Source organism: Dermacentor variabilis, chromosome 3 (genome assembly GCF_050947875.1).
Source record: "Dermacentor variabilis isolate Ectoservices chromosome 3, ASM5094787v1, whole genome shotgun sequence".
In the NCBI taxonomy this organism is placed as follows: Eukaryota; Metazoa; Arthropoda; class Arachnida; order Ixodida; family Ixodidae; genus Dermacentor; species Dermacentor variabilis.
Window position 1 is genome coordinate 35,575,538 of NC_134570.1, and position 24,540 is coordinate 35,600,077.

Here is a 24,540-nt window from a genome sequence, read left to right on the forward strand (position 1 = left end):
GCTGTCAGAGCTCCCAACAGCTCTAATCGCGGAAGCGTTAACTCTTTCAGCAGTGCCACTCTTGATTTCGTGATCACCAGACTTGTTATTACTCCTGAATTCTCTGCCTCTGTTCGTGCATAAACTGCAGCTCCGTATGCCAATGTGCTAGCATCTGAAAAAACATAGAAGGTTGGTTTGTGCGACAGTTCTGCAGTAGTGATTATACGTGGGACACGCATCACATTCAGAAGATGAAGATTATTGCACCATCTTGCCCAAGAGTCGCCAATTTCAGCTGGAAGATGGTCCTCCCAATGCAGCTCTTTCTTCCACAACTGTTGTTAAATTAATTTTGCTTTCATTATGAACGAAGAAAGAAAGTCGTATAGGTCATAAATCTGAGCTGCTGTCTTTAATACATTCCTTTCTGTTGTTGCCAGGGATGCCACGAATTGCATAATTTCGGAGCTGTCAAACCTGTATATATCATCTTCCGGTAAACACAGAACTTCTAGTATTTTCTTGGTTTTGGGAACTGTTAACCAAATATTGTCGTTAATGTCTGTTTCTCTTTCTTCACTGAGTTGTTGTATACTTGTGGAATTTGTTGTCCATTTACACAGATGCATTCCCACGTCATTGATGACTTAGCTGCATTATTGCAAACCAACAAAGCTGGCTCGTTCATGTGTGTTCATGTGTGCATTAATGTCACGTTCATGTGCTCATGTGTCTGATAACGTTAGACTTTGCCAAACATACAAGATATTTGGTAGCTGTCCACGCTTTTTAGCTTCTATACAAATTACTCGACTTCTACCAATTGTTCAATTGTGCTATCTAATTCTCGTAGAGCTGGTTCTTTCATTAGTAAAACGTCTATGGTAAGCTGTCTTGCAGCTCACCAACAGTTGTCGATGTAGATGAGATCAACGAGGTGAGGTTGTTGATGACTTTTATCATGCCAGCCAGCAGCGCACTCCGCTTCCTCTTATGGTGATCCATTCTTGCATAGGCTCCTGACTGTACCAGCAAGGGGTGCGGGTCATATGCCTAGTTGCTGTTCCTGGGTCGGATAGTAGCGGTAGAAGATGCTGGGTCTGGACATTAATGAACGTACCTGCGTCAGTCATCGCAACCATAGCCCAAAGTGTGAATGCTTGCTGTCTATGATTCACTGTTCATCTGATGACTTTAGCCCAAAAATTCTGCACTAAAAACAACTCTTCATGGATAAGAAATGTTTTTTTAATGCACGTATGCAACACTCGTTCATAAAGGGTTAATAAAATTCATTATTGAAGTATGGTAGGTGTTTGTTGTAGTACGTAATATATGCAGATAAAAACTTCTTCCCCTGGGTCTAAAGTTACTTCTCATGTTACACTTGGGTTTTTAGCTGTTGCAATGCCCTTTGTTACCATAAGGGGTAAGACAAAACAAATTCGATCAGATTACAAATAAGAAAACAAATTATGTTAACATAGGCATCCTAATTCTTTATCGCGATGTACACATATTGGGACAATACACCTTGTGTTGAATAACCCAGCAACAGGTTTTAAAGTGATAGTGAAATAGTGGTATGTTCCTGATAGAACATAATGTTCCTGAGCTGAAGCATAAAATCTTAATGCTTGTACGTAATTAATAAAACATTCTTGGCTGCATGGCTGCATACTATGTTTTATTGTCTATGATTTTAGGTACTATGACGATGCAAATCGGACATTCGACACTGCCTCTTCGGACCCTGCTGAGAATTTTACAGTTCAAATGTGAGTAGTTTTATTAGGTTCATCTTCTAGCATGTTGTCTTCTTTGTCATTTGGCAGCTACTAATGCATTTGCTGCCTCCTTTCTTAGACAGAGGCATTGCTTATGGGTGTATTTTGAGAATATTTTGTTCGTAAATGGTACTTCCTTAGAATAGCTATCATTTCGTTTATAAGATTTCATGAAACAAATTTTGGGTGTAACTTTTAATGTCATTCACAGAGAAATTGTGTCATACAATGGAGTGCCAGTTATGCATCCTAAGATTTTGCAATGCCCTGGATTTTACGACAAGTTAGTGCAGTCCCGGCAGTGCCATGAAAACCTCGATTATATGATGCAAGATTGTACATTCAGATGTACATTCTGTCTCGTACGATGATCTGTGCGAAACAGCAAACCATGGTGGATCCATGAGAAGTGCTGCCAGCCTCCAGCAACTCCCTCGCACTGCCTTCCTGTCCATTAAGAGGAGGAGGCACCCCTTCACATAAAGAAAGCTCAGTCTTATTTCCGGGTTCCGTAGTAGTCTCTTTTTCCTTCCTATCCTGTCCTCACATTTGATGCCTTCTCATTGTTCATTTCCGTTTCCCCTCTTTGCTAGACCACTGCCCGCCTTCAACCTAACCCAAGGTATCCTTTCTATGCAAGTGAAGGGGGGGGGGGGAGTATATTTACTAGTGTAAATATGAATAATGCCTAAGGGTTGCCATAAAAATGTGTAAACCTGTAAGAGAGAAATGAAATAAGGTTTATCTGACAGGTATATGCCTGTGAGATAGACCTCTCCTTTGCTTGACAAACAAGGAACCACATCAAATGGACTCACGCAAGAAAGAAGCGCAGGAAGAACACTACCTAGAACAAGTAGACGAGCGAAAGTGTAAAACAGATTTCTAGTAGCATATTTTTGGATTGGTTTTGGAAGAAATACAGAGAAATATATATTTGCAGAACAATCACAGTTCTTTTGGATCCCTTGTTTACCGCTGTACCAAGTTAAGTGCCAAAACCAACTCGTATTGTTATTTGGGAGGTTGCGTAACAATGCGTGGCTACCAGTCCTGTAAAACCGCGTAGAGCGCAGGACGCTGCGGTTCTAGACGTACTGCGCCCACAGCGGAAGGTTAGAGAAGCACCCATGTAAGCATAGCAGAGAAGTGGCTACGTCAGGAGGCTAGACTGATAACGGTAGAAGCGTCATTCAAAACAGACTGAATCATTCTCCACTTCAAACGGTGTTTTCGCTACTTCCTTTTTAAATAAAAAGATGTTGATCCATAAGTAATTTCACAAGCAACAGTTAAATTTGTTAATTTTCATTTTTCCTTCCAGTTTGGCTGTTGCCTTGGCTCTGTCCCTTAGTAGATTGGCTTAATTTCTCAACTCCTTGTGACTCTGGTTTCCAGTTGCCAATTCTGCATGAAAAGCGTTTTACAATTAGGGAAAAACCAGACTAGGTAACGGGTGACATTTATATTGCTCATGGATTTGACAGTTATTACAGGGTTTGATCATGAACGCTGTATCGCATGATTTTATTTTCCACCTTATATAACCTATGTCACACGTATGTGGTTCCGAGGATATGCCAACGTTGCGGCGAGCCTTCGCTCGAGAAAATAATGAAGCAAAAGGAAAAGTTAAACACAACTGGCATAGTGTCCTGCCGTAACTCGTTCCACGAGCATACAGACCAGCTGACTACGAACTGAATCCCTTTCCTGGTCCCTGGATCAGTCTAAACAAAGAAGGTTGAACTAACGAAGCAACAGCGATGCGTCAACTCATTGCTTCTCGAGTTAATCACGTGGGCACCGAATCCATGAGTAAACTGGCCTTCACACCCCAGGAGATGCCAATAATTACCGCCATCCAAAAGGAGTGAAAATGGCAGCAAAATGTTGACCTCCAAATAGCTGTGAAGTCCCAAGGTTGATTTGGCGGTGCTTTAGGAATGTGTGTGAGGAGTGGTGGCGCAGGTGAGTGGGGAGGCCTCCCCGGATACGTGCCTGATTCACGTATGATTGGGGTTCCACTTTACCAATGGATGTATACAAGGGGTGGCAATAATTGTGTGGGATGGTTTGCTTTGGAAACTGCTTACATATTGTGAAATGTGCTATATAAAGAAAGCCTTGTATATGCTGTATTGCTTGTTGCCTTTTCCTGAAAAAGTTCCACTAAATGGACTTGTTTCCAAGTGTATCATACTTACTTGTGTAATGAATGCACTTTGATTCCAAAAAGTGAAGCAATGCTGGGAGTTGAGTTTAACATGTGTGGTAAATTTTATGGGGCTTCTTCAAAAAACCAATAAGTGACAAATATGACTGTAATGATTAAAACAATGCATTAGATAACTTAGATTTGCACTAAATATACATGTCCACTACTTGCAAACAGTGGCAACTTTCTTGTCTTTGGCCCTTGGAAGGTGCGCCATTGTCTACTAGTAGTGAGTAACTTGTTGTATTGCTTCTACCACTATTGCACACAGACTTCATGAACAGCGAAATGCCTTCTGGCAGCACAGTTCTCATGCTCTGCCACGCATTCCTGGGCTTTAGCTTAAAGCTGCAGGCTGCTTAAAGATGCATACACGTTAGTGTGAAAAATGTGCGTGGCATGCTGTAAGTGGCAGAAAGCGCACTGCAAAAGCAGGCAAGGGGCAACGTTTTTCTGTTGCAGAGTGAATGGGTTTCTGAGCGATTTCTATTGCTGCATGCTGCTTGCCACCGATTGGGAAGACCAATAAGAAGTGGACAACTAATTCATGTGGGTAAACGCCAGGAGGCACTACCACCCTTTCTCAGCATTGCCGATCACAACAGCAGTGATTCCAGCTGAGACTGAGTTTATTATGTGCCCGTGGCGACAGAGACGTCTGCAAGTGTGCCCATGCTGGCATGTCTTGCCATGTGCAGTTTTCTGCAAGTGTGGCTGTGCCTAAGTGGAAATAAATAAGGCCCATCTTCCCTGTCAGAATGCAAGATAGGCAGAAAAGCCAGCACCAGACATGAAATCGGCGGGAAAGTTGCCTTCGAAGTAGAAAAAAAAAAGTGCCTGTTCAACACACTGTGGGAATCAGTGTAAAAACAAAATGGCACGTCACAGTAAGAAACATGTAGAGGATTTCGCAGATGGACCCATCCCACAATGGTCATTAGCTGTGGTGACTTTCCTTGCAGAGCAAAGGTAACATTTATTCAGGGATGAAATTCTCGAGCGATAACTTTCACTGATGCTATTTATGCAAAATTCCATCTGACCTGGCACCAAACATGCTAAAGTAAATAGCTGAAAGCATTCCTGTCACTGTGCGAAGCTTGGCACAGCGCCATAATCGCTGTTGGCCATAACATCGACGCGTCCGGTGCGGAGTTACATGAAACTTCGCGAGAATGAACATACTTCTGATAGCAACAGCTTTTACTCGGCAAGATAGCTGACAATGACCACGACGTGATATATCATGAAGAGGTGGACAAAGAAAGGTTTACTTGAAAAATAGGGCTAACATATGGCTCACCTGTTTACCCGCTTCTAATGACACAATTGTCTACGTGTCGTTTTCATTGGCTGTCGCACTGGCACCACGCTGGAAAGCATTAATCTTCTGGAAGGAGGTGGCTCTTGATGGCGTGTGCCATCATCAGCCAGACCAAGTGAAGCAGGAAACTACAGCAGGTTTGTTCATTCTCGAGACCGCACAAATAGAAAGTATGGAGTGCGATTATTATGCGAGTGTGTTCATTGTGCAAAGAAATACTGTACAGTAATGCAAATAAATATTGTACAGTGATGTATCGCATCTAAGGCAGGCCAAATGCACAATGCTCTTCATAGAAGTCCTTCGTAAACATTTTCTATCTGCTTCTGGAGGTAATACCACATGTTTGTGGTATTCCGTAACTGCAAATGTACAGAATGATGTTTAATACTTTAGTTTATAGAGGTTCATACAGTTTGTGAAGCTGTGCCTGCATATAATGTGGCTGTTCATGGCACACTGTAATGCCTTCTTTGATTTTGCTCCTCAGGACAAAGCTGGCAGTTGGTATTCTCTCGGGTGAATACTCTAAGCCGCCTTGTGAAGGCACTGACCAGTCTGAGCCAAAGGTAAGCGAACAAAAAAGTGCCAGAACACTGCCTGTCTAGTGTACCACAGTACAATACTGACCACTTATAATGTAACCGATTATAGTGGAGGACCAGATGTAATGCAGTCTTTGACTCCCGTTTACCCTCTCATAGAACTCAAGGTATACCCATAACGCCTATAGTGCAGCTATGTGAGATGAAATGCCGATTATAATGCTGCTGCCAAAAAATCCCACAGAGGGCACTTTTCAGTGAAGTGCACTAGCTAAGGAAAGAGTGCCGATTTCAGGTTTCTTGGGCACTGGAGGTTGCCGAGGTGACGGAAAAAACCTTTGCTCCAGCCACTTGTCAGCAGTGTGCACTTTGCACTGAATGTGAGCTCACTGGCGCTTTTTGGCTGTTCAGTGATTTTTACAGTGAGCTTAAGCTGTCTGTGGCTGGGATCTGGAAAAAAAAATGTGTCAGAGATATTGACAAAAACAAGTCGCGCCAGTCGCTCTGAATGTTATCTATGTATAAAGTGCATTACCATTTTCATGTGATGTTATTAGTCGCGGCAGTTGCTCTGAATGTTATCATCTTATTGACCATGTTATGACGCTTGACGTTCATGTCCATATATAAAACGTGGGATGGCGACGCTCCTTCGCTCCCGTTGGAGCGTTGACAGGTATAATGAAACGCAATAGTGTAACCACCATATGTCGACTTTAACGTCGACCTAGTGCACCCCGATGGCAAGTAGATTGTATCTTTCCTGTTGGAACAGTTTGGAATTGAGTGCTACATGTACGTCAATGTGCCGACCATGCGTCACCGGTTGTGTATTGATCTAACCGTTGGCAAGAACGTGTCTAACAGAGCAGTACGTACAACCGATTGTGGTGTACAGTCAAACCCAACCATATCGCACTCGTTTACATCGAATGATTCTATATATCGAACAATTTCTGGACACAATATAGTTACAATGAGTATATATAGCAAAAATCACTCCTACATCGAACAAAAGTGGCAGCGACTCCCGATATATAGAACGTCAAGTGGCGGAAAAGTGCCCTCAGAAGTTAGCTTTCCCTCGCGCTGCCGGGTTTCCCCGCCACCAAGGCTCCATCCAATCACTCTCCCTACTGTGACCGTGTTGCCGTGCACGAGCCGTCAACACCCCCCTGCAAAAAATTATCCTGGCCCACCTGCAGCGCTTGCTCAGACAGCCAATCAGAGGCTCTTGTGCCCTCGTTGTGCAAGATGGCGAAAGTGCGAGTTATCTCGCTGCTTTTCTGGTTCATTGTATATTCGCCTTGTGGGCCTTTTCTCGCAGTGTTGCTGTGATGGAGCAGCAGAATTTGTCTTTCGCCGTGAAGCTCGAAATCGTAAATCAGATCGAATGTGGTGAGAAGTCTGATGACCCCGCATCGTGCAAGATTCCGAGGAGCACTCTCAGCACGATCTTAAAGAATAAGGGGGAGATCAGGGCTAAAGCGGCCAAACTTGCGACCCGGTGCCAGTGGTGCCCGACGCGTATGCATGGCCGTGTACAAGTAGCTCATCCGAAATTGCTTCAGCCATGCCGGCTTCCACATGCTCGGTGATGACTGTAAATTCTGATGAATGCGACGAAGCCATTGCCGGTGTTGCCGAAGTTTGGAGCGAGCTGTCAGAATTTCTGGAAGCTGTTGACGAATCAATGGTGGATGAGTTCGTGAGTTCAGATGATGGTTTCGTGACCACGGGAGAGCCTGAAAACAAAGACCACATTGCCGACATCGTGCCAAACACAAGTGAAAGTGGGCACAATGAGGAAAGCAACGACGGTCTTTTGCTCACATCCTCTGAAGTGGTTGGTGCGCTCGCACTAGTCTGGTGCTTCTGTGCGAATGCGGAAGGTTGCAGCCTCAGCTGCTCTGACTCCTTAGACAATGTGGAGAAGTGCGTACGTCGCAGGCAGCGAAATTGCCCAAGCAGAAGAAAATGTAGGACTATGTCATGGGAAACTAAGCTAGTTTCGTCAATAAAGTGATTTTATGTATGGTATGTGCTTTTATGACATCCAATTATTTAGCAGACTTATATCAAATTATGCGCTATATTGAACTGATAGGTGTTTTGTTGTGAGTTCAATATAGCTGGGTTAAACTGTATTACAGTGACCACAAAGCTATGGTCACTGTGCTAACGAATGAGACAAAATAAAGACATCAAAAATCACATTACCTGTCTGTGTAGCAATGTAGCAATAACCATATAAATCAATATAGTTGTCGATGTAGTCATCCCAATACACCTTCACTGGTTATCCTTCTTCACAGAGTGCAAGGGCGTTAAATTTTTTCAGATGCGGGCAGGGTAGTGAAAACTTCTTAAAGGCTGCAGGTGTATTTTGTGTTCTCCCGTCGCAGCGTGCGCCAGCGCAAAGTGAAGATGCGCATGTGACTTTCACTCCACGACACTGTCTATTTAAGCCATGTTCCGCAAATTTACTTCGGAGCGTTTGTTGTGTCCACAACATGAGCTACTGCCGTTACTATTGGCACATACAAACTTATTGTACATGTTCGCGGTAATTGCTGGCTGATCGCTTGAAGCAGCCGGCAATTTCCCTTGAAGCAGCTTCTTGCTTCTGCCGATTACAAGCAGTGGCTGTTTATCTGTGCTGTCCATGTTAGTGCACAACAAAATTGTTACACGCCGCTTGCTGTGTTTCCCCCCGCGGCATTTCTGGCCTTTTAAGTCCAGGGTCTTCGATGGCAGCATCTCGTAGAATAAGGCTGTCTCATCTGCGTTTTAAATGTCTGAGGGCTTGTACTGGTCCAATACTTTTTTGTTGGTCAGCAGCCACGACAACGTTGTTACAGCGTCGACGGCTGCTGCCTCCCCAGAAATGACTTTGGCCACTATGTTGCGGCGGGCTTTGAAACGGCTCAACCAGCCAGGGCTAGCCTTAAAATCAGCATGCCTGAGAATGTTCGCGAAGTTCAGCGCCTTCTGCTGAAGCACTCTTCCGGACAACGGCACTTTGTTGGCACACTTTTCAGAAAACCATGTGAACACTGCTTTCTCTAAGTCTGGAAATGCCGCAGTGCTCACCGTTTTGTTCTTTGCACTCGCACCATTTCCGAGTGCGCCGAGAATGGAGGCCTTGTTTTTCAGAATCGTGGATATTGAACTGCACAGAATTCCAAATTCTTCGGCGATATCCATTTTCTTCCTGTCCTTTTCAGCTTGGGCAATAATTGCAGCCTTATCCTGCAGTGTCATAAATTTCCTCTCCTTGGCTGGAGGCGGCATCTTAGCAGGCTGGCAAAGCAGATGGTCCGATTGGCACACAGACACACAGTTGACGCGCTCTAGCACCGACGACACTGAGCACACGACCATGTGCGGCGGTATACACAAAGCCCACTGATAAAGCGTCATCCGGGTTATCCGAGCCTTCATGTGTAGTACGTAGATGTTGATTTGGCTGCCACGGTGCCACGCAGGCATTTTGCTTCGCATTTAGCACGTGCAGTGATGGCACACAGGATTAAATAAAATGTGCTCACTGCGAGGTCACCTACGGTTCGTCTTTTTTTTTTATTTGTATAATTTAAATACTAATAATTGTATTTTTGGCCCGGACACTGCGCAGTCACCTGCTGCAACGGGCGAACGACCACCATCTTCATCACTGCTGTCGCCTGTCACGAGGTGTCGCGAGGCTCTTTTTTTATTGTAAACAATAATGGCGGCGGCCACGCAAGTGTGCTTTGGTGGTAGCTCATGCAATTTAAGTGCACAATGAATGCATTTGGGCAGTTTCTGGACACAATTAGTGTTACGTGAGTAGATTATTTGCGGACTGTCGTTTCAGAAAATTTTGCTAATGAGGGATTGCTGTAGAAAAAAGCTTCGTTGTTGCGAGATAGGAAATGCATTGACTCCTATGGGTGTTCGCCAGGGATCCGAAAATATTTCATTGCGGTGAGAATTTTCGTTGCCTTGGGATTTCATTACCGCGGAATTTGACTGTAGTGTGGTACCACTTACAGTGCAGATATTCGCGACTTCGGTGGCTTACGTTAAAAGTGGTCTATGCTGTATAATAGGGCTTCGCAGCTTTGCATTTGTGATAGGCTATGTTAAACTTATGTATTACAATCAAGAAAAATTGACCATTTTGCCATGCTAGCAAACCAAATGGCAAGTGGTAGCATGTGGAAATGTTGTAGAACATGACAAGGACCTGTGCTGTAGTGTACGTTGACCTTTGACCATGTGTCTTTGCTCTGTGCGCTGCGCCTCTTGTGGAGCTTTCAAAGCTTGCAGAAGATTCTCTGTGCTTGGGTTTCTGGTGGGAATTTTTAAGCCTAGCCACTTTGGTGCACTTTCGCCTGGGTGCAGCTTCTTCCTTGGAACCGCTTTGGTGGCATCGCCTCAGAGGATGACTATGTTGACACGTCTGAAGGTATTTCGGGAAGCTTGCACCTAACTGCTACGACACGCTATTGCTTTCGTCTGGCTGCTTTCTTGGCTGCTGCTACCAGCCGAAAAAGTAAGGTGAGCGAGATGATCCGCACTCTGCTGTGCGTCGACTCGTCGGTGACAGGCACTTGCGAGAGCCATGTGAGGCCTTGTGTCAACAGCCTAGTGGTTGGCTCGTTGACGACACACGTTTGGGTCTTGGAGCTTGGACCCAAGTGCCAATTGCATGCTTTCGGCTGCATAAGCTCGTTCACCAGCAATGCTTTTTTTGTTTTGTATTTTTCAAGTTAGCGCTGTGAAAGCGTTTAGCTCTATATGCTTGCCTGCATTTAGAGCATCACAGTTCTGCCACAGCACGCATTATGTGCGAAGTTCAGCGGTTTTGGCTTATTTTACCAGTTGCAGTTAGTTTTACAGAGGTTACTTAACTGACATCTGCTTTTAGTGTCACAGATTGGCTTGTGTGAGAAGGGTTTTATTTACAGTTTATGGAGGCTGCCTTTATGGACTGTAACACTGCTGCCTAACTTTGCATTGTTAGACATCTTTGCAATGGCGTAGCTAGGTCGTCTTGCACCCGGGGCTCATAGGTCTTCTGTCACCTCCCCCCTCTTCAGGTGTAGCAGGCGGAAAGAGGTGTGTCTTCAGATGTATATAACCCCCCCCCCCCCCCTGGCCCCTTGCACCCGGGGCCCACGGCCCCCCGGCCCCCCCTGTTGCTACGCCACTGCATCTTTGGCACAGCATTCAGTCTGCTCTCCCCAGGGGCACATGGCCTTGCTAGTTTATGCGCAGCTGCTGAGCAAGAATCCTGTCGTGTGTCTGCACAAAGTTCGAACCATCTGCAGAAAGTGAGGTGTAGTCCTTGCTTTGAGCTGACAAAGTGAAATGTGAAGGTGATGTGTGGGATTCTTTCCCATTTTACCGTCATACTGACTGGACAGTGTTTGTGTGTCTACAAGAAGCAGTTTTCAGGAGTGCGAAATCAAACTGAGCGTCCTGCAATGCCTGAATGTAAGAACTGTGAAACGAGCAAGTTGTGAAAGACCGAGCTAATTTGGTGCATTGCGCATTGCTGTTCCGGCTAAACTGACTATCAAAAATGTTGTTTTCTTGCAAACAGGTGTTTAGTTGAGAGCTCTGGTAGGATACCTGGATTTATTAGTGGCATGTGGTCCCTGCCCCTATTTTTTTCTTGCCTGTTTTAGGAACAGGAAGGTATCAAGCCACTCATGTTCAAGACCCTGGTTGGCAGAAACCACCCGGAGTTCTCAACTAAGCGACAGCAGGATGCACAGGAATTCTTCTCGTACTTCCTTGAGCTGGTTGAAGTGAGTCATTTGTTGCTGTTGCATTTTTAGCATACCTAGCTCTTTGCTGCTATGGCTGGCTCATACAAAAAGTTGGGCTTGTGATACTACAGTTTCCAACTGATGATTCGGACATTCTCGATTATTTGGACAGCTTTAAGGCACTGCCATTGGCTTAATGTATTAGGATGACAGAAATTTTGGACAACTTACAGTGCGCTGTTTGATAATTCAGACTTTGCCTGACAAACCACGAGTTGACCAGGTCACAGAATTATGCAGAAATAACAATATTTTTGCTTTGATATAGTGCTGGCCACATCGCCCGTGCCTTCTCGAAACTGAAACTAATGAAGCCTACTCAATCTAGTAGTCGCTAAGCTGCTAACTTTCAAAGGCTGTATATGTGTGATTGATGAAGCACATTATGTGTGTTTGCTTTTTCTTTTTTACATGTTATTTAGGGACATGGTCCTGGGAGACTTGTTTGATTGCTATTATTAATTCTTGTTGCAATTCTTGTTGCTTAGAATCATCTAGCAGCTTCAAGTGGTGCCGGCTGCACCCTCAATGTCTGTGCCAATGAGGGCAGCGAATAAGTGGGGGAATTGCCGGAAATTGATTCTTGCAAAGAAACTTGCAATCACTTGACTATCAGAGTGCAGTCGACCTTTGTAGAGGAAGCCTTAACTCAGGGTCATCTGCGATTTCCCTATACTTGAACCTCACTATAATGAAATGAGATTGAACGAATTAAGGCATATAATGAAGTGCTATAGGAGATTCCTCTTGAAATCCCTATAGAGACATGTATTTGGAACCTCGTTCTAATGAAGTAAAATTGACCTGCAAATAGATATAAGAACTAAATTTGTCTCCAAAACCAAAAAATATTGGACTGTTGTTCCGCCAGGTACAGTAAAACCTCGTTAAATCGTACTCGCTTACACAGTAGTTTCGTTCTAAAAGTACTAAATTCAAAGCCCCGACTCAGCCGCCATTGAACATAATGCATTTCGTATCCACATAAACTATACCAGCTTATTGTGTACATGGTGTATATTACATGATGCATAAACCTTTTCTGCATTTGATGTCAGTTTATAGAATTGTGATATGCAGTTTACAAAATTGATATAGTCTTTTATTGATGGGTGCAGAGTTGTAAACGTGATACATGGGTTTTTCTTCGATTTTGCAAGTTTCAACAATATTTGTAAATATATTCATGGCCTACATTGCTTCCTGCAGTCACTAGACTTTAACTTTTTCTTTTAAATGCAACAAACCTCATCAAATTCAGGTGTGGTCGTTGCAAAGAAAAACTGTTTTTGCATTCCAACGTATTTAGATAGGAGCCCTCGAGCTAAAGCTTCCTTTCCTCTTAAAAATCCTCTTACCAGGCACCATTGCAAATTTTGGTTATACACTGTAAGGTGCAAAATACTGTCTAAGGAGCGTATTGCCAAAATTTTTTGAATTGGTTCATTATTGGAGGAGATGTTACCTTTTACCATACCTCTAGGAGGTGAGCGTGGCTGCCACCACACTCTGCCCCTTTGCCTTGCGTCTGCAAGTGACATTCCTTCCGTGCTTTCCCCCATGCTGGAGCCGCATAACGTTAATGTGATGTCATCTGCCTCCCTTGTTTTCCTCATCTTTCTTTCTTTGTTTGGCTGCGCACTTCCAATGGCGGCATTGTGCGTTATGCATTGGATGATTAAATGAAGTCGCATGCCATGGTTGATGATGTTGCATTCAGTGCATCTTGCGTCGAGGCATTTGTGTGTGCAGCCTTAATTAACACTCTTGCTCAAAGCAAGGCTCCCAAGAGAGGAAGGGTGCGTTGCCTTCTGTTTGAAATTTCAACAGTTTTTGTGTCACGCAGCGATTTCATGCTTTGCAGACACAATTGCTATCGTGATCTATGCGCCACGCTTGTTTGTTTGCAATGCTCAAACCTGGTGCCAAGTTGCCATAGGGCAGAGAATTGGTGCATGCACTGACAATAATTTCATTTATCTGTAGCGATATGGATTTACCAAATCACAAGCAAGTGTATGTGCACATAGCAATGCATTGACTTGCTTCGTTGGCCACTTGTGGGATAAAGTTGCATGTGTTCTTGTGAATCCAATATTTTGAAATCTGAATTATTCTGAGTTTTAGGCAGTTCCGGTTGAATCTGAATTACAGTATCGGTCGCGACTGTACTGTGATTGCAGGGTAGTGCTCTTGTTTAGAACAGGTATGGGAGTGACTTGTTATTATGAATTAGTTGTATGGCAATATATTCACCTTGTTATGGCAATGTGTGATAACACTGATAAGATCTAGCTGATTTATTGATATAGTGTAGAGTTCTTGCCACTTCTATTAAGATCTTGTGGCACTCTATCACTATTACACGACTACCGTTTATGCATGCTGTTTGTGGTAAAAAAGCTAGCTGTAATGGCAGTGACAAAATCACCACTGTTTTCTGTGATGCTCTTGCGAGTTTTGTTGGACCACCTGCTCGCAGCCAGGGGTTTCAGCAACCATAAATACCTGACGTTACTTGCAAAATTTTTCTGCTTTCTACTCAACTTCTTGTTGTGGCATTCTTCATGTCAATTTTTGGTTCAAGGTGCCAAATTCCTTGACTGCCCATCATTTGAACTGAATGATGATATGGATTACCTTATTTATGAGTTCCAAGGAATTGCAGCTATTATGGTGAAAAGGCTGACAAGTTATGTTAAGGAACACCTGCTTTATGTATATATTGACTTATGTAGTAGTGAGAATTTTGTTATTTTTGTTCAGTCAAGGTTTGCACACATATAGGTTTCATCTAAGAAATTAACGAGAAGTGACTTTGCAATTTGTTCAAAAGATGTAATCATCTAAAAGCATTCTACCTTAATGCGAGTTTATCAGTTGATACACATACATTGTTTATCTTTTTCTGATGACTCTTACTCGCTGTCTTATCTACTGTTACAAAGTTGTTGCTCCACGCAGGACGCGCCTACGTGTATCTGAATTTTCCTGACTGTTGCGGCTGATTCTGTAGCGATCTAATCAAATTGCACCCACAACACGAATAGCGATGCACATTGTTGAACAGGTGTGAGCACCAGCTATTGCTCTGGAATGTATGATGAGTCACGCATAAATAGCCAGCTCACTTGACCCTTACAGACAGGATTCGATGATGAGGCGTTTGTGCCTGCTGGTGTCATTGTGCTTTAAGTGTTTTGTCTTCCAGGCACAAGTTGCCCAATAAAATGATAAATTTTTAGAAACAGGCTTTTGTTACTTATGTACTTCACCGTCGCCACAGTGTGGCACAGTTGCCTTGTGGTAATCCTGTCTCTGAACAGCAGTTAGTGGGTAGCAGCCATTATTGATAAGCGCACATTTTGCAGAGGAACAGCCGAAATGAGATGAATCCTGCAGACTGTCTCAAGTTCGAGGTGGAAGAGCGCATCCAGTGCACAGAATCAGGAAAGGTGCGCTACACTAAGCGCACAGACTGGCTGCTCCCACTGCCGGTGCCACTTGAGTCTGCCACCAATAAGCGTGAGTTGCAGTCTTTTCATTGCACTCCTGTTCGTTGTAGATAAGCAGTAAAATGTAATACAGTCGAACCCACTTATAACAATATCCATGTGCCACAAGAATTTCATTGTTGTAACCAGTGTTAAACTGATAATTGTTATAACTGGGATGCATGAAGAAAATCAAATAGGGGGATGGCAGAGTTATTAGACAGTTTTAGTTTAGCGTCCGCAACTATAGCGTACGCTATACGCTATAATATAGCGTACGCTAAGCAGCGCACGTTTTCTACAATTTTAGTTGGTCGGCGATATCTTCGGATCTCAGAAGCCATATGCCGTCGTTGCGGCTATTTCGAGCCTTTAGCGACAGGTGGCGCTGACATCTCGAACGTTTCTTTCGTTAGGCTTCGACTCGTTCGAAACGAGAAGCGATCTCGAAAATACCACGAGGTTATCCATAATACTCTGTTGTCGAAGCGGCCTGAGACTAAGCGAAAGCCGTTTACACAGTCATTTGCTACGAACGAAGTGCATTTTACAAAAGCAACGCCAAATTCAATTCGAAGTGGGCAGCCGGGACCGCCGCCATGTTTCCCGCAAGCTCCGCAAACATCGCAAAAACGCTAACGCTAACTCGTTTGGGTTGCGTACGCCCGCTATACCCGCTATTTCGTTTAGCGTTCAGCGCATGCGCAGTGACGACCCGCTATTTTTTAGCGTACGCAATGGAATAGCGTACGCTATACTAAAACTGTCTGTTGGGAGAAAACTATAACGGCAGGGAGGCCAGTGCCCCTCCACACCACCTCTCTACGTTCAGCTGCTGATTGTGTCCACTTGTTTAACTGTTGTAACTCTGCTATCCTTCACTCTTCGATTGCGTGTAACAAGCTGCGGCTGTCGGTGTTCAAGAATGGCACTTATATAACAACTGCAAAGAGGAATTACTGGCGGCAAGTAACATGCGATCTCCGTCGAAGCATCGCTTTGGTGGCCCCGAAAGGGGCCTTTTAAAAAATGCGAGAAGGCTGCTGTGGCAGCTTGTCAGCTTGAGAAATCTAGAAGAAACGCTGGGGTGAGATTATCACAAGCATCTCGCCACATACTTCTGACTGGCTTGTATGAGAAAACCCCATGCCTGTCAGCCTTACTTGCGTTACACGAAGATTGCTGACATCCTTCTCCAAGGTGTCTAGGTGCTCCATGTAGTGCAGTGGAAGGTCCCTCGTGAAAATGAAGCCCTGGAGGGACTGAATCTTCTGCAGGCCCTACTGCGAGGACAACGTTGAGGCTGCCCTGCCACGTCGTCGCTGCCGTCGCTTCACTGTCGCCATCACTATCCAATGCAAGCATGTTCATGACAATAGCCTCATCCGTTAGAAGTGCTTAGTTTCCAAGTCTGTAGCAGTGCGCTTTCTTTTCACCGGCAATGTTGTGCATTGCCAATGATCAGCGGGTGGATCAGCCATCTTCCGTTTCAGTGGTGAGTCAAACGAGGTTGAGAAACCACGTGACCAGGATCGACTTTGACGCAACCAACAAAGACGAGCATGTAATCCATTGGCAGAACTGCGCAGAATGAGAGGCCAGCATAGAATAAAGAACCAACCGGGCCAGCGAGCAATCTGGGAGCAACGCAGCGTAATTGGCGCTGTCTATTCATATTTCAGAGGGGTGGAAGGGCGACGGGAGAGAGGCGTGTGAGGTTGGCTAGGTGGGGAAGGCTGCAAAATGAGCGCGCGGCAGCCATTGGGGTATCGGGCGATCGTGCGGTGTCTCGAATTTCTTTTACTTTTTTCTTTTCAAGGATTTTGCATTTCATCACCTTTTGCTACGGGCACCTAGCAGCCAGGTTTCATTATAACCAATAATGCGGCATGGGGGCGTTGTAGTAAGCGGTTTTTTTTCATCACAGAAAACATACAGAAGTTAATGGTGCAGCAGCTTGTCATCGTTATAACCGATATACAGTTAAATCTCGATGTAACAAAGTGGGTAAAATGGACAATTTGCTTCGTTATGTCGAAATTTCGTGGTATTAAAATTTGACCTGTTATACAAACAAGTACAGTTGCAGATAAATTTTTCTTACGTGGAAAGGGGCCGCAGAATTTTCCGAATTGTCGGGCAATCAAAAAAGCAAATTTGAATGAGAAAACAATTCATTTTGATCAATTTGGGAGTCGGCGACGAATGATAGTTTCATGCCACGTTGATGATATCTTCACATAGGCGGTACAAATTAAGCGAAGCCAGCCGCGCTTTCGCGTGCCCTCTGCCCCCACGGCTGATGTCGCCCACAGTGGGATGACGCTATCATGAAAAGCACCGGCAGCAGGGGGCTGCTTCATCTGTCTCTCGCTTTACCGAGTCACCAAAACTCGAGATTATGCAACCTTCAATACTGAACGCTTGGGAATACAGCTTACATCATGGCATGCCATCTAGGCACGCCCACTCTTTGTACGTGGCAGATTACCTCTAAAGCAGGGTGTGCGGCTGGGCATGCGCTGCCATTGGCTTAATGTATTAGGATGACAGAAATTTTGGACAACTTACTGTGCGCTGTTCGATAATTCAGACTTTGCCTGACAAACCACAAGTTGACCAGGTCACAGAGTTATGCAGAAATAACAATATTTTTGCTTTGATATAGTAGTGCTGGCCACATCGGCTGTGCCTCCTCCTGCCCCCCCCCCCCCCTCCTGCCCCTTGTGTGCGCTTGATTGTGTTATCGTGAGCTTGCTCTCCTCCCCTCTTTCCTTTTGCTTGCGTAGGGAGGCAGCATTTGTGCGTGAAGCCATCATCTTTCTTTTTCACCCTTGCACACTTTCACTCGCACCTAAAGCATAAAGTGAGCGGGGTGTGATAGGATCTTAGCGTACTCGGCCTTTATAAGGAACATAGAACATCATGCGGTTTCACTTCAGTGGTTGCTCTTGTCACGCTGCACGCAATTAGAGGGGTGTGTTTGCAAGCAGCCGCTTGTAACTCAGTTATTTGACCATCTGTATCCACAGAAGTTTCCATTTATTGTCTCGGCATTCCCTTGCTGTGGAAGTGAAATTTCGCTATATTGAAATTGTGCACGAGCACACTTCATTATATTGAAGTTCAAATTACATGGTGTTCTGTGGACAAGAGGTTACAAAAGCTAAACACTTAGTTATGTCAATAATGTCGTTATATTGAAGGTCGTTATATCGAGGTTTAACTGTATTGTTAAAACTGGTATTGTTATAAGTAGGTTCGACTGTACCCAGATACTGTCCTGCTGCCAATGTTAGTGCTATAAGTCCAAAGAGATTGTTATTGTTATTGCACTAAGTACACTAATGAGCTTGTAATTATCACAGTTCTGACATACTGTGGCTTGGTGTGTGTGTTGTCCCACACAACATACTTCTGTGTGCTGCGTTCCACAAACATGAACAGTGGAAACAGGGTGGAGGTGTGCTATGATGTGTTCAAAGGGCCCTGCAATGCCCCCGAGAAAGCTTGTTTTGTGGCATCGATATCATCGTCATGATGCGGCAATTTTGTGCGCTTCAGATGACGCACCCAACATCAATATAACGCACTATAATGATTGCTTAAAATGTGCTATGTAGGCTTGCGGCGATATTGTGAGTTACTACGAAAAAAATTTATGACATTACCTTTAAAGCTACCAATTTCCTCCTCATGGAAGCTGTTGTAACCATAGAAGTGATGCCATGATCTCCGAGATGCCATCAACAAGCTAAGCAGGCTTGGCAACTGCTAATACCAATGCTCTGCTGCTATTGAGTGCCACTGTACTGTGTCATGGGAGCGTGAAATGTAGAATTCAGAGCCATGAAAATTTAGTTGAGGTTAACTCTAATTTTTCTTGTATATTGAAGTGTCTGTGACCAATAACGTGGCTTTGTGTTTGGTTGGGTTCCATAGCCCCTTTAATGTTAGTTTCTTGCGACATTGATTGTTTTGTTTATTTTTTCTTGTGTGATTAAACATGCAGAGGAAGTGGATGCCTACGAAAGTGAGAAGGAAGAGCGCCTAAAAAATGGTGCGAAAAAGTGAGTAACTTTTGGTGCTATTTCTCTTATAGTTTACAAACATTGCAGTTAAACATGCAAATATATTTCACTTCATTTTTTATTACCGTTTTTCCATGCAGAGATACTGAACCTGTTAGGTCAAAGATTCCGCTCTCTGCTTGCCTGGATGCTTTTGCTAGTGCTGACTTGATCAGTGATTTCTTCAGCACAGCTGTCAACAAGAAAGTGACTGCCGAAAAGTGAGTGCCCTTTTCATCTGCTGGGTAGCACTCTGAATCTTCTATGATAAAGATGAAAATCACCATCATCATCATCAGCCTAGTTACGCCCACTGCAGGGCAAAGGCCTCTCCCATACTTCTCCAACTACCCCGGTCATGTACTAATTGTGGCCATGTTGTCCCTGCAAACGTCTTAATGTCATCCGCCCACCTAACTTTCTGCCGCCCCCTGCTACGCATCCCTTCCCTTGGAATCCAGTCCGTAACCCTTAGTGACCATCGGTTATCTTCCCTCCTCATTACATGTCCGGCCCATGCCCATTTCTTTTTCTTGATTTCAACTAAGATGTCGTTTACCCGCGTTTGTTGCCTCACCCAATCTGCTCTTTTCTTATCCCTTAACGTCACACCCATCATTCTTCTTTCCATAGCTCGTTGCGTCGTCCTCAATTTCAGCAGAACCCTTTTCGTAAGTCTCCAGGTTTCTGCCCCATATGTGAGTACTGGTAACACACAGCTGTTATACACTTTCCTTTTGAGGGATAGTGGCAACCTGCTGTTCATGATTTGAGAATGCCTGCCAAACGCACCCCAGCCCATTCTTATTCTTCTGGTTATTTCAGTCTCATGATCCGGATCCGTGGTCACTACCTGCCCTAAGTAGATGTAGTCCCTTACCCCTTCCAGTGCTTCGCTACCTATCGTAAACTGCTGTTCTCTTCCGAGCCTGTTAAACATTACTTTAGTTTTCTGCAGATTAATTTTCAGACCCACCCTTCTGCTTTGCCTCTCCAGGTCAGTGAGCATGCATTGCAATTGGTCTCCTGAGTTACTAAGCAAGGCAATATCATCAGCGAATCGCAAGTTGCTAAGGTATTCTCCATCAACTTTTATCCCCAATTCTTCCCACTCCAGGCCTCTGAATACCTCCTGTAAACATGCTGTGAATAGCATTGGAGATATCGTATCTCCCTGTCTGACGCCTTTCTTTATAGGGATTTTGTTGCTTTCTTTGTGGAGGACTACGGTGGCTGTGGAGCCGCTATAGATATCTTCCAGTATCTTTACATATGGCTCATCTACACCCTGATTCCGTAATGCCTCCATGACTGCTGAGGTTTCGACTGAATCAAACGCTTTCTCGTAATCAATGAAAGCTTTATATAACGGTTGGTTATATTCTGCACATTTCTCTATCACTTGATTGATAGTGTGAATATGGTCTATTGTTGAGTAGCCTTTACGGAATCCTGCCTGGTCCTTTGGTTGACAGAAGTCTAAGGTGTTCCTGATTCTATTTGCGATTACCTTAGTAAATACTTTGTAGGCAACGGACAGTAAGCTGATCGGTCTATAATTTTTCAAGTCTTTGGCGTCCCCTTTCTTATGGATTAGGATTATGTTAGCGTTCTTCCAAGATTCCGGTACGCTCGAGGTTATGAGGCATTGCGTATACAGGGTGGCCAGTTTCTCTAGAACAATCTGACCACCATCCTTCAACAAATCTGCTGTTACCTGATCCTCCCCGGCTGCCTTCCCCCTTTGCATAGCTCCTAAGGCTTTCTTTACTTCTTCTGGCGTTACCTGTGGGATTTCGAATTCCTCTAGGCTATTCTCTCTTCCACTATCGTCGTGGGTGCCACTGGTACTGTATAAATCTCTATAGAACTCCTCAGCCACTTGAACTATCTCATCCATATTAGTAACGATATTGCCGGCTTTGTCTCTTAATGCACACATCTGATTCTTGCCTATTCCTAGTTTCTTCTTCACTGTTTTTAGGCTTCCTCCATTCCTGAGAGCCTGTTCAATTCTATCCATATTATAGTTCCTGATGTCCGCTGTCTTACGCTTGTTGATTAACTTAGAAAGTTCTGCCAGTTCTATTCTTGCTGTAGGGTTAGAGGCTTTCATACATTGGCGTTTCTTGATCAGATCTTTCGTCTCCTGCGATAGCTTACTGGTTTCCTGTCTAACGGAGTTACCACCGACTTCTATTGCGCACTCCTTAATGGTTCCCATGAGATAGTCGTTCATTGCTTCAACACTAAGGTCCTCTTCCTGAGTTAAAGCCGAATACCTGTTCTGTAGCTTGATCCGGAATTCCTCTAGTTTCCCTCTTACCGCTAACTCATTGATTGGCTTCTTGTGTACCAGTTTCTTCCGTTCCCTCCTCAAGTCTAGGCTAATTCGAGTTCTTACCATCCTATGGTCACTGCAGCATACCTTGCCGAGTACGTCTACATCTTGTATGATGCCAGGGTTCGCGCAGAGTATGAAGTCGATTTCATTTCTAGTCTCACCATTCGGGCTCCTCCACGTCCACTTTCGACTAACCCGCTTGCGGAAAAAGGTGTTCATTATCCGCATATTATTCTGTTCTGCAAACTCTACTAATAATTCTCCTCTGCTATTCCTAGAGCCTATGCCATATTCCCCCACTGACTTGTCTCCAGCCTGCTTCTTGCCTACCCTGGCATTGAAGTCGCCCATCAGTATAGTGTATTTTGTTTTGACTTTACCCATCGCCGATTCCACGTCTTCATAAAAGCTTTCGACTTCCTGGTCATCATGACTGCATATAGGGGCATAGACTTGTACCACCTTCAATTTGTACCTCTTATTAAGTTTCACAACAAGACCTGCCACCCTCTCGTTAATGCTATAGAATTCCTGTATGTTACCAGCTATTTCCTTATTAATCAGGAATCCGACTCCTAGTTCTCGTCTCTCCGCTAAGCCCCGGTAACACAGTACATGCCCGCTTTTTAGCACTGTATATGCTTCTTTTGTCCTCCTAACCTCACTGAGCCCTATTATATCCCATTTACTACCCTCTAATTCCTCCAATAACACTGCTAGACTCGCCTCACTAGATAGCGTTCTAACGTTAAACGTTGCCAGGTTCAGATTCCAATGGCGGCCTGTCCGGCCCCCCAGGTGGTCGAAATTTTCGGAGTCCTCCACTACGGCGTGCATAATCAGAAAGTGGTTTTTTTTCACGCAAAACACCATAATTCAATTTTTAATTTAACTCCTGCGGGGACGGTAGAGTATCCGTCTCCAGTGCAAGAGGACCGTGATTCAAATCCCGGTGCCGCGCAATTCTCCTCCGGGAAATACAAAAAAAAAAAAAACCGTGTGTTGAGAAAATTGCACAAACAGGCCTGGAGTGCGGCCTGATCCCGGTGACCAGAACCGGTAACGCACTCTCTCACCAGAGCAGGATTGGCCACCCTGGTGCAGTACTTGGCCACAACCTCCTATATGAATACAACAATCAAATCCGGACAGATGAAAATAGATGCAGGTTAAAGAAAGTGAATCAATCTTAATTTTCTTTTTTGCTCAGTACATCTGGTTAACGACATGGTATGTTTTACTTTTGTGTGTCCCATGGTTATAAAAGTTTACTATGTGCTGCTGTTCTCCTGCCCTTAGTAGTTGTGGAAGCTGTAATGTCACCCTTCTTTTTCTGCATCAAGTGATTGCCTCTGCTAGCCTAAACACTTATAGTGAAGTTTTGCCTCTTCCGTTGACATTTCCACAGCTGCTGCTGCTGTTGCTGTCTTGCAGGCTGTGTTGAGGGCTGGTTGAGAATGTGTATAAATGTACATTGCAGGGGTGCGGTAGAGGTGTCTATGACAGGGTGCCTCAATGTCCTCCTTGCCCGCTGCTCCGTGCGGCAAGTGAGGAAGACATTGAGGCACCCTAGTCTATGGAACCTTTCCAATGAGAAAGCCCTGGGCATTGCTGCAATGCCCTCTGGAGCTCCCTGGCTGTTGCCACAATGCCCTCTCGAACTCTCTCTCTGGTCGGTCAACACAATGCTTTCTGAAGGAATATTATTAAATATGAGCCCCTTGCAAAAGCATTGCAGAAGCTGCAGCACTTACTGCAGTACTCAACATGCAACAGCCACCCAGAGAGGAGATAGGATGGTAGAGAGGAGGTAGAGAGAGAATGGGTAAAGCCAACACCATGGTGAAATTGGTGAATAACAGCCTTGCCACTTTTTGCTTGTGGTAGTTCGCATACATGGGAACACAGGAACGGGCGCCGAAGAGCTGCGCTTTAAGATAAACCAGATCGAACATGTCCATGCGGACAAATGATGCCACGCTTGCCGTCTCAAAACCGCGTTAAAGCACCACAGCGTCAATACGAAAGTACGCAAGCAGCCGTCTGGCTAATCAACACTTCAGCCACGATGCTGTGTGCAATGTGAGACTATGACAGTGCTAGCCTCTGCGCACGGTACGAACAGTGGCGCGCAACAACATTTCGAAAAATAGTCTCGCTGTGTGTTCTGCGTACTACGTAGACAAACACTAGTGGTGCACGCAAAGTAATATTTAACGTCACCTTATGACTGTCGTATGCCGTCAACATTACTGCCAAATATCAGTCAGCAAAAACAACACAGAAAGCTTCGCTTACATTGGTTCCCACAGTGCGTGGGATCTGTATAATTTTTTTGTCTCTCAACCTCCAAGGCTTTTTTTTCCTTTGAGGTAAAATGCCATTTCATTGTCTTCTTGACAGGACCACCAGACTGCGCACATTCCCCGATTACCTTATGATACAGCTGAAGAAGTTTGCCCTTGGTCAAAATTGGATTCCAAAGAAGTTAGGTATGAGATTACAAAAGTGCCTTCAATGTCTATGACAAACTAAAAAAAAGTCTTTTGTGCATTAAATGTTTTTTCAATAAATGAAATAAAAGAAAAATTTCCTTTTGCCTCTTTCGTTCACTTCAGATGTTGAGATGCTAATGCCTCATCAGCTAGACCTGTCTTTCTTGCGGGGAAATGGTGTTCAGCCCGGAGAAGAGTTGTTGCCTGAGCCTAAGCAGACAAATGAAGGCTCCACGCAGAGTGAGTGTGGTTTTTTATCTTTCAAACATATGTTTGAAAGTTTCTTAGCAATATCTGAAACTGGAAATCAGATTCGAAAGCTAAGTTACTATGTAAACCGGAATATAGGTTGACATATTTTCTGAAAAGGGTACGCTAAAGTCACCATTCATAGGGATCTTTAGCAGAACTTGATTCGTTGTCTGGCAACCTACAGCTTGCATGTTTGTGAGGGCATAG

The 24,540-nt window shown here is 44.3% G+C and overlaps 1 protein-coding gene across 2 annotated transcripts in view; it reads left to right on the forward strand.

The window, feature by feature from the left end:
- Usp5 (ubiquitin specific protease 5) overlaps nucleotides 1-24,540 on the forward strand; it is a 55,864-nt gene that overhangs the window by 17,872 nt on the left and 13,452 nt on the right. The window contains exons 9-17 of one of the 2 annotated variants that reach the window (XM_075684769.1): nucleotides 1,689-1,760; nucleotides 5,802-5,880; nucleotides 10,246-10,401; nucleotides 11,535-11,657; nucleotides 15,050-15,203; nucleotides 19,185-19,242; nucleotides 19,344-19,463; nucleotides 23,990-24,078; nucleotides 24,205-24,321. In XM_075684769.1, coding sequence (XP_075540884.1) covers nucleotides 1,689-1,760; nucleotides 5,802-5,880; nucleotides 10,246-10,401; nucleotides 11,535-11,657; nucleotides 15,050-15,203; nucleotides 19,185-19,242; nucleotides 19,344-19,463; nucleotides 23,990-24,078; nucleotides 24,205-24,321 — 968 coding nt within the window. The remainder of the gene's footprint in view (nucleotides 1-1,688; nucleotides 1,761-5,801; nucleotides 5,881-10,245; nucleotides 10,402-11,534; nucleotides 11,658-15,049; nucleotides 15,204-19,184; nucleotides 19,243-19,343; nucleotides 19,464-23,989; nucleotides 24,079-24,204; nucleotides 24,322-24,540) is intronic. The other variant, XM_075684770.1, reaches the window with a different exon arrangement.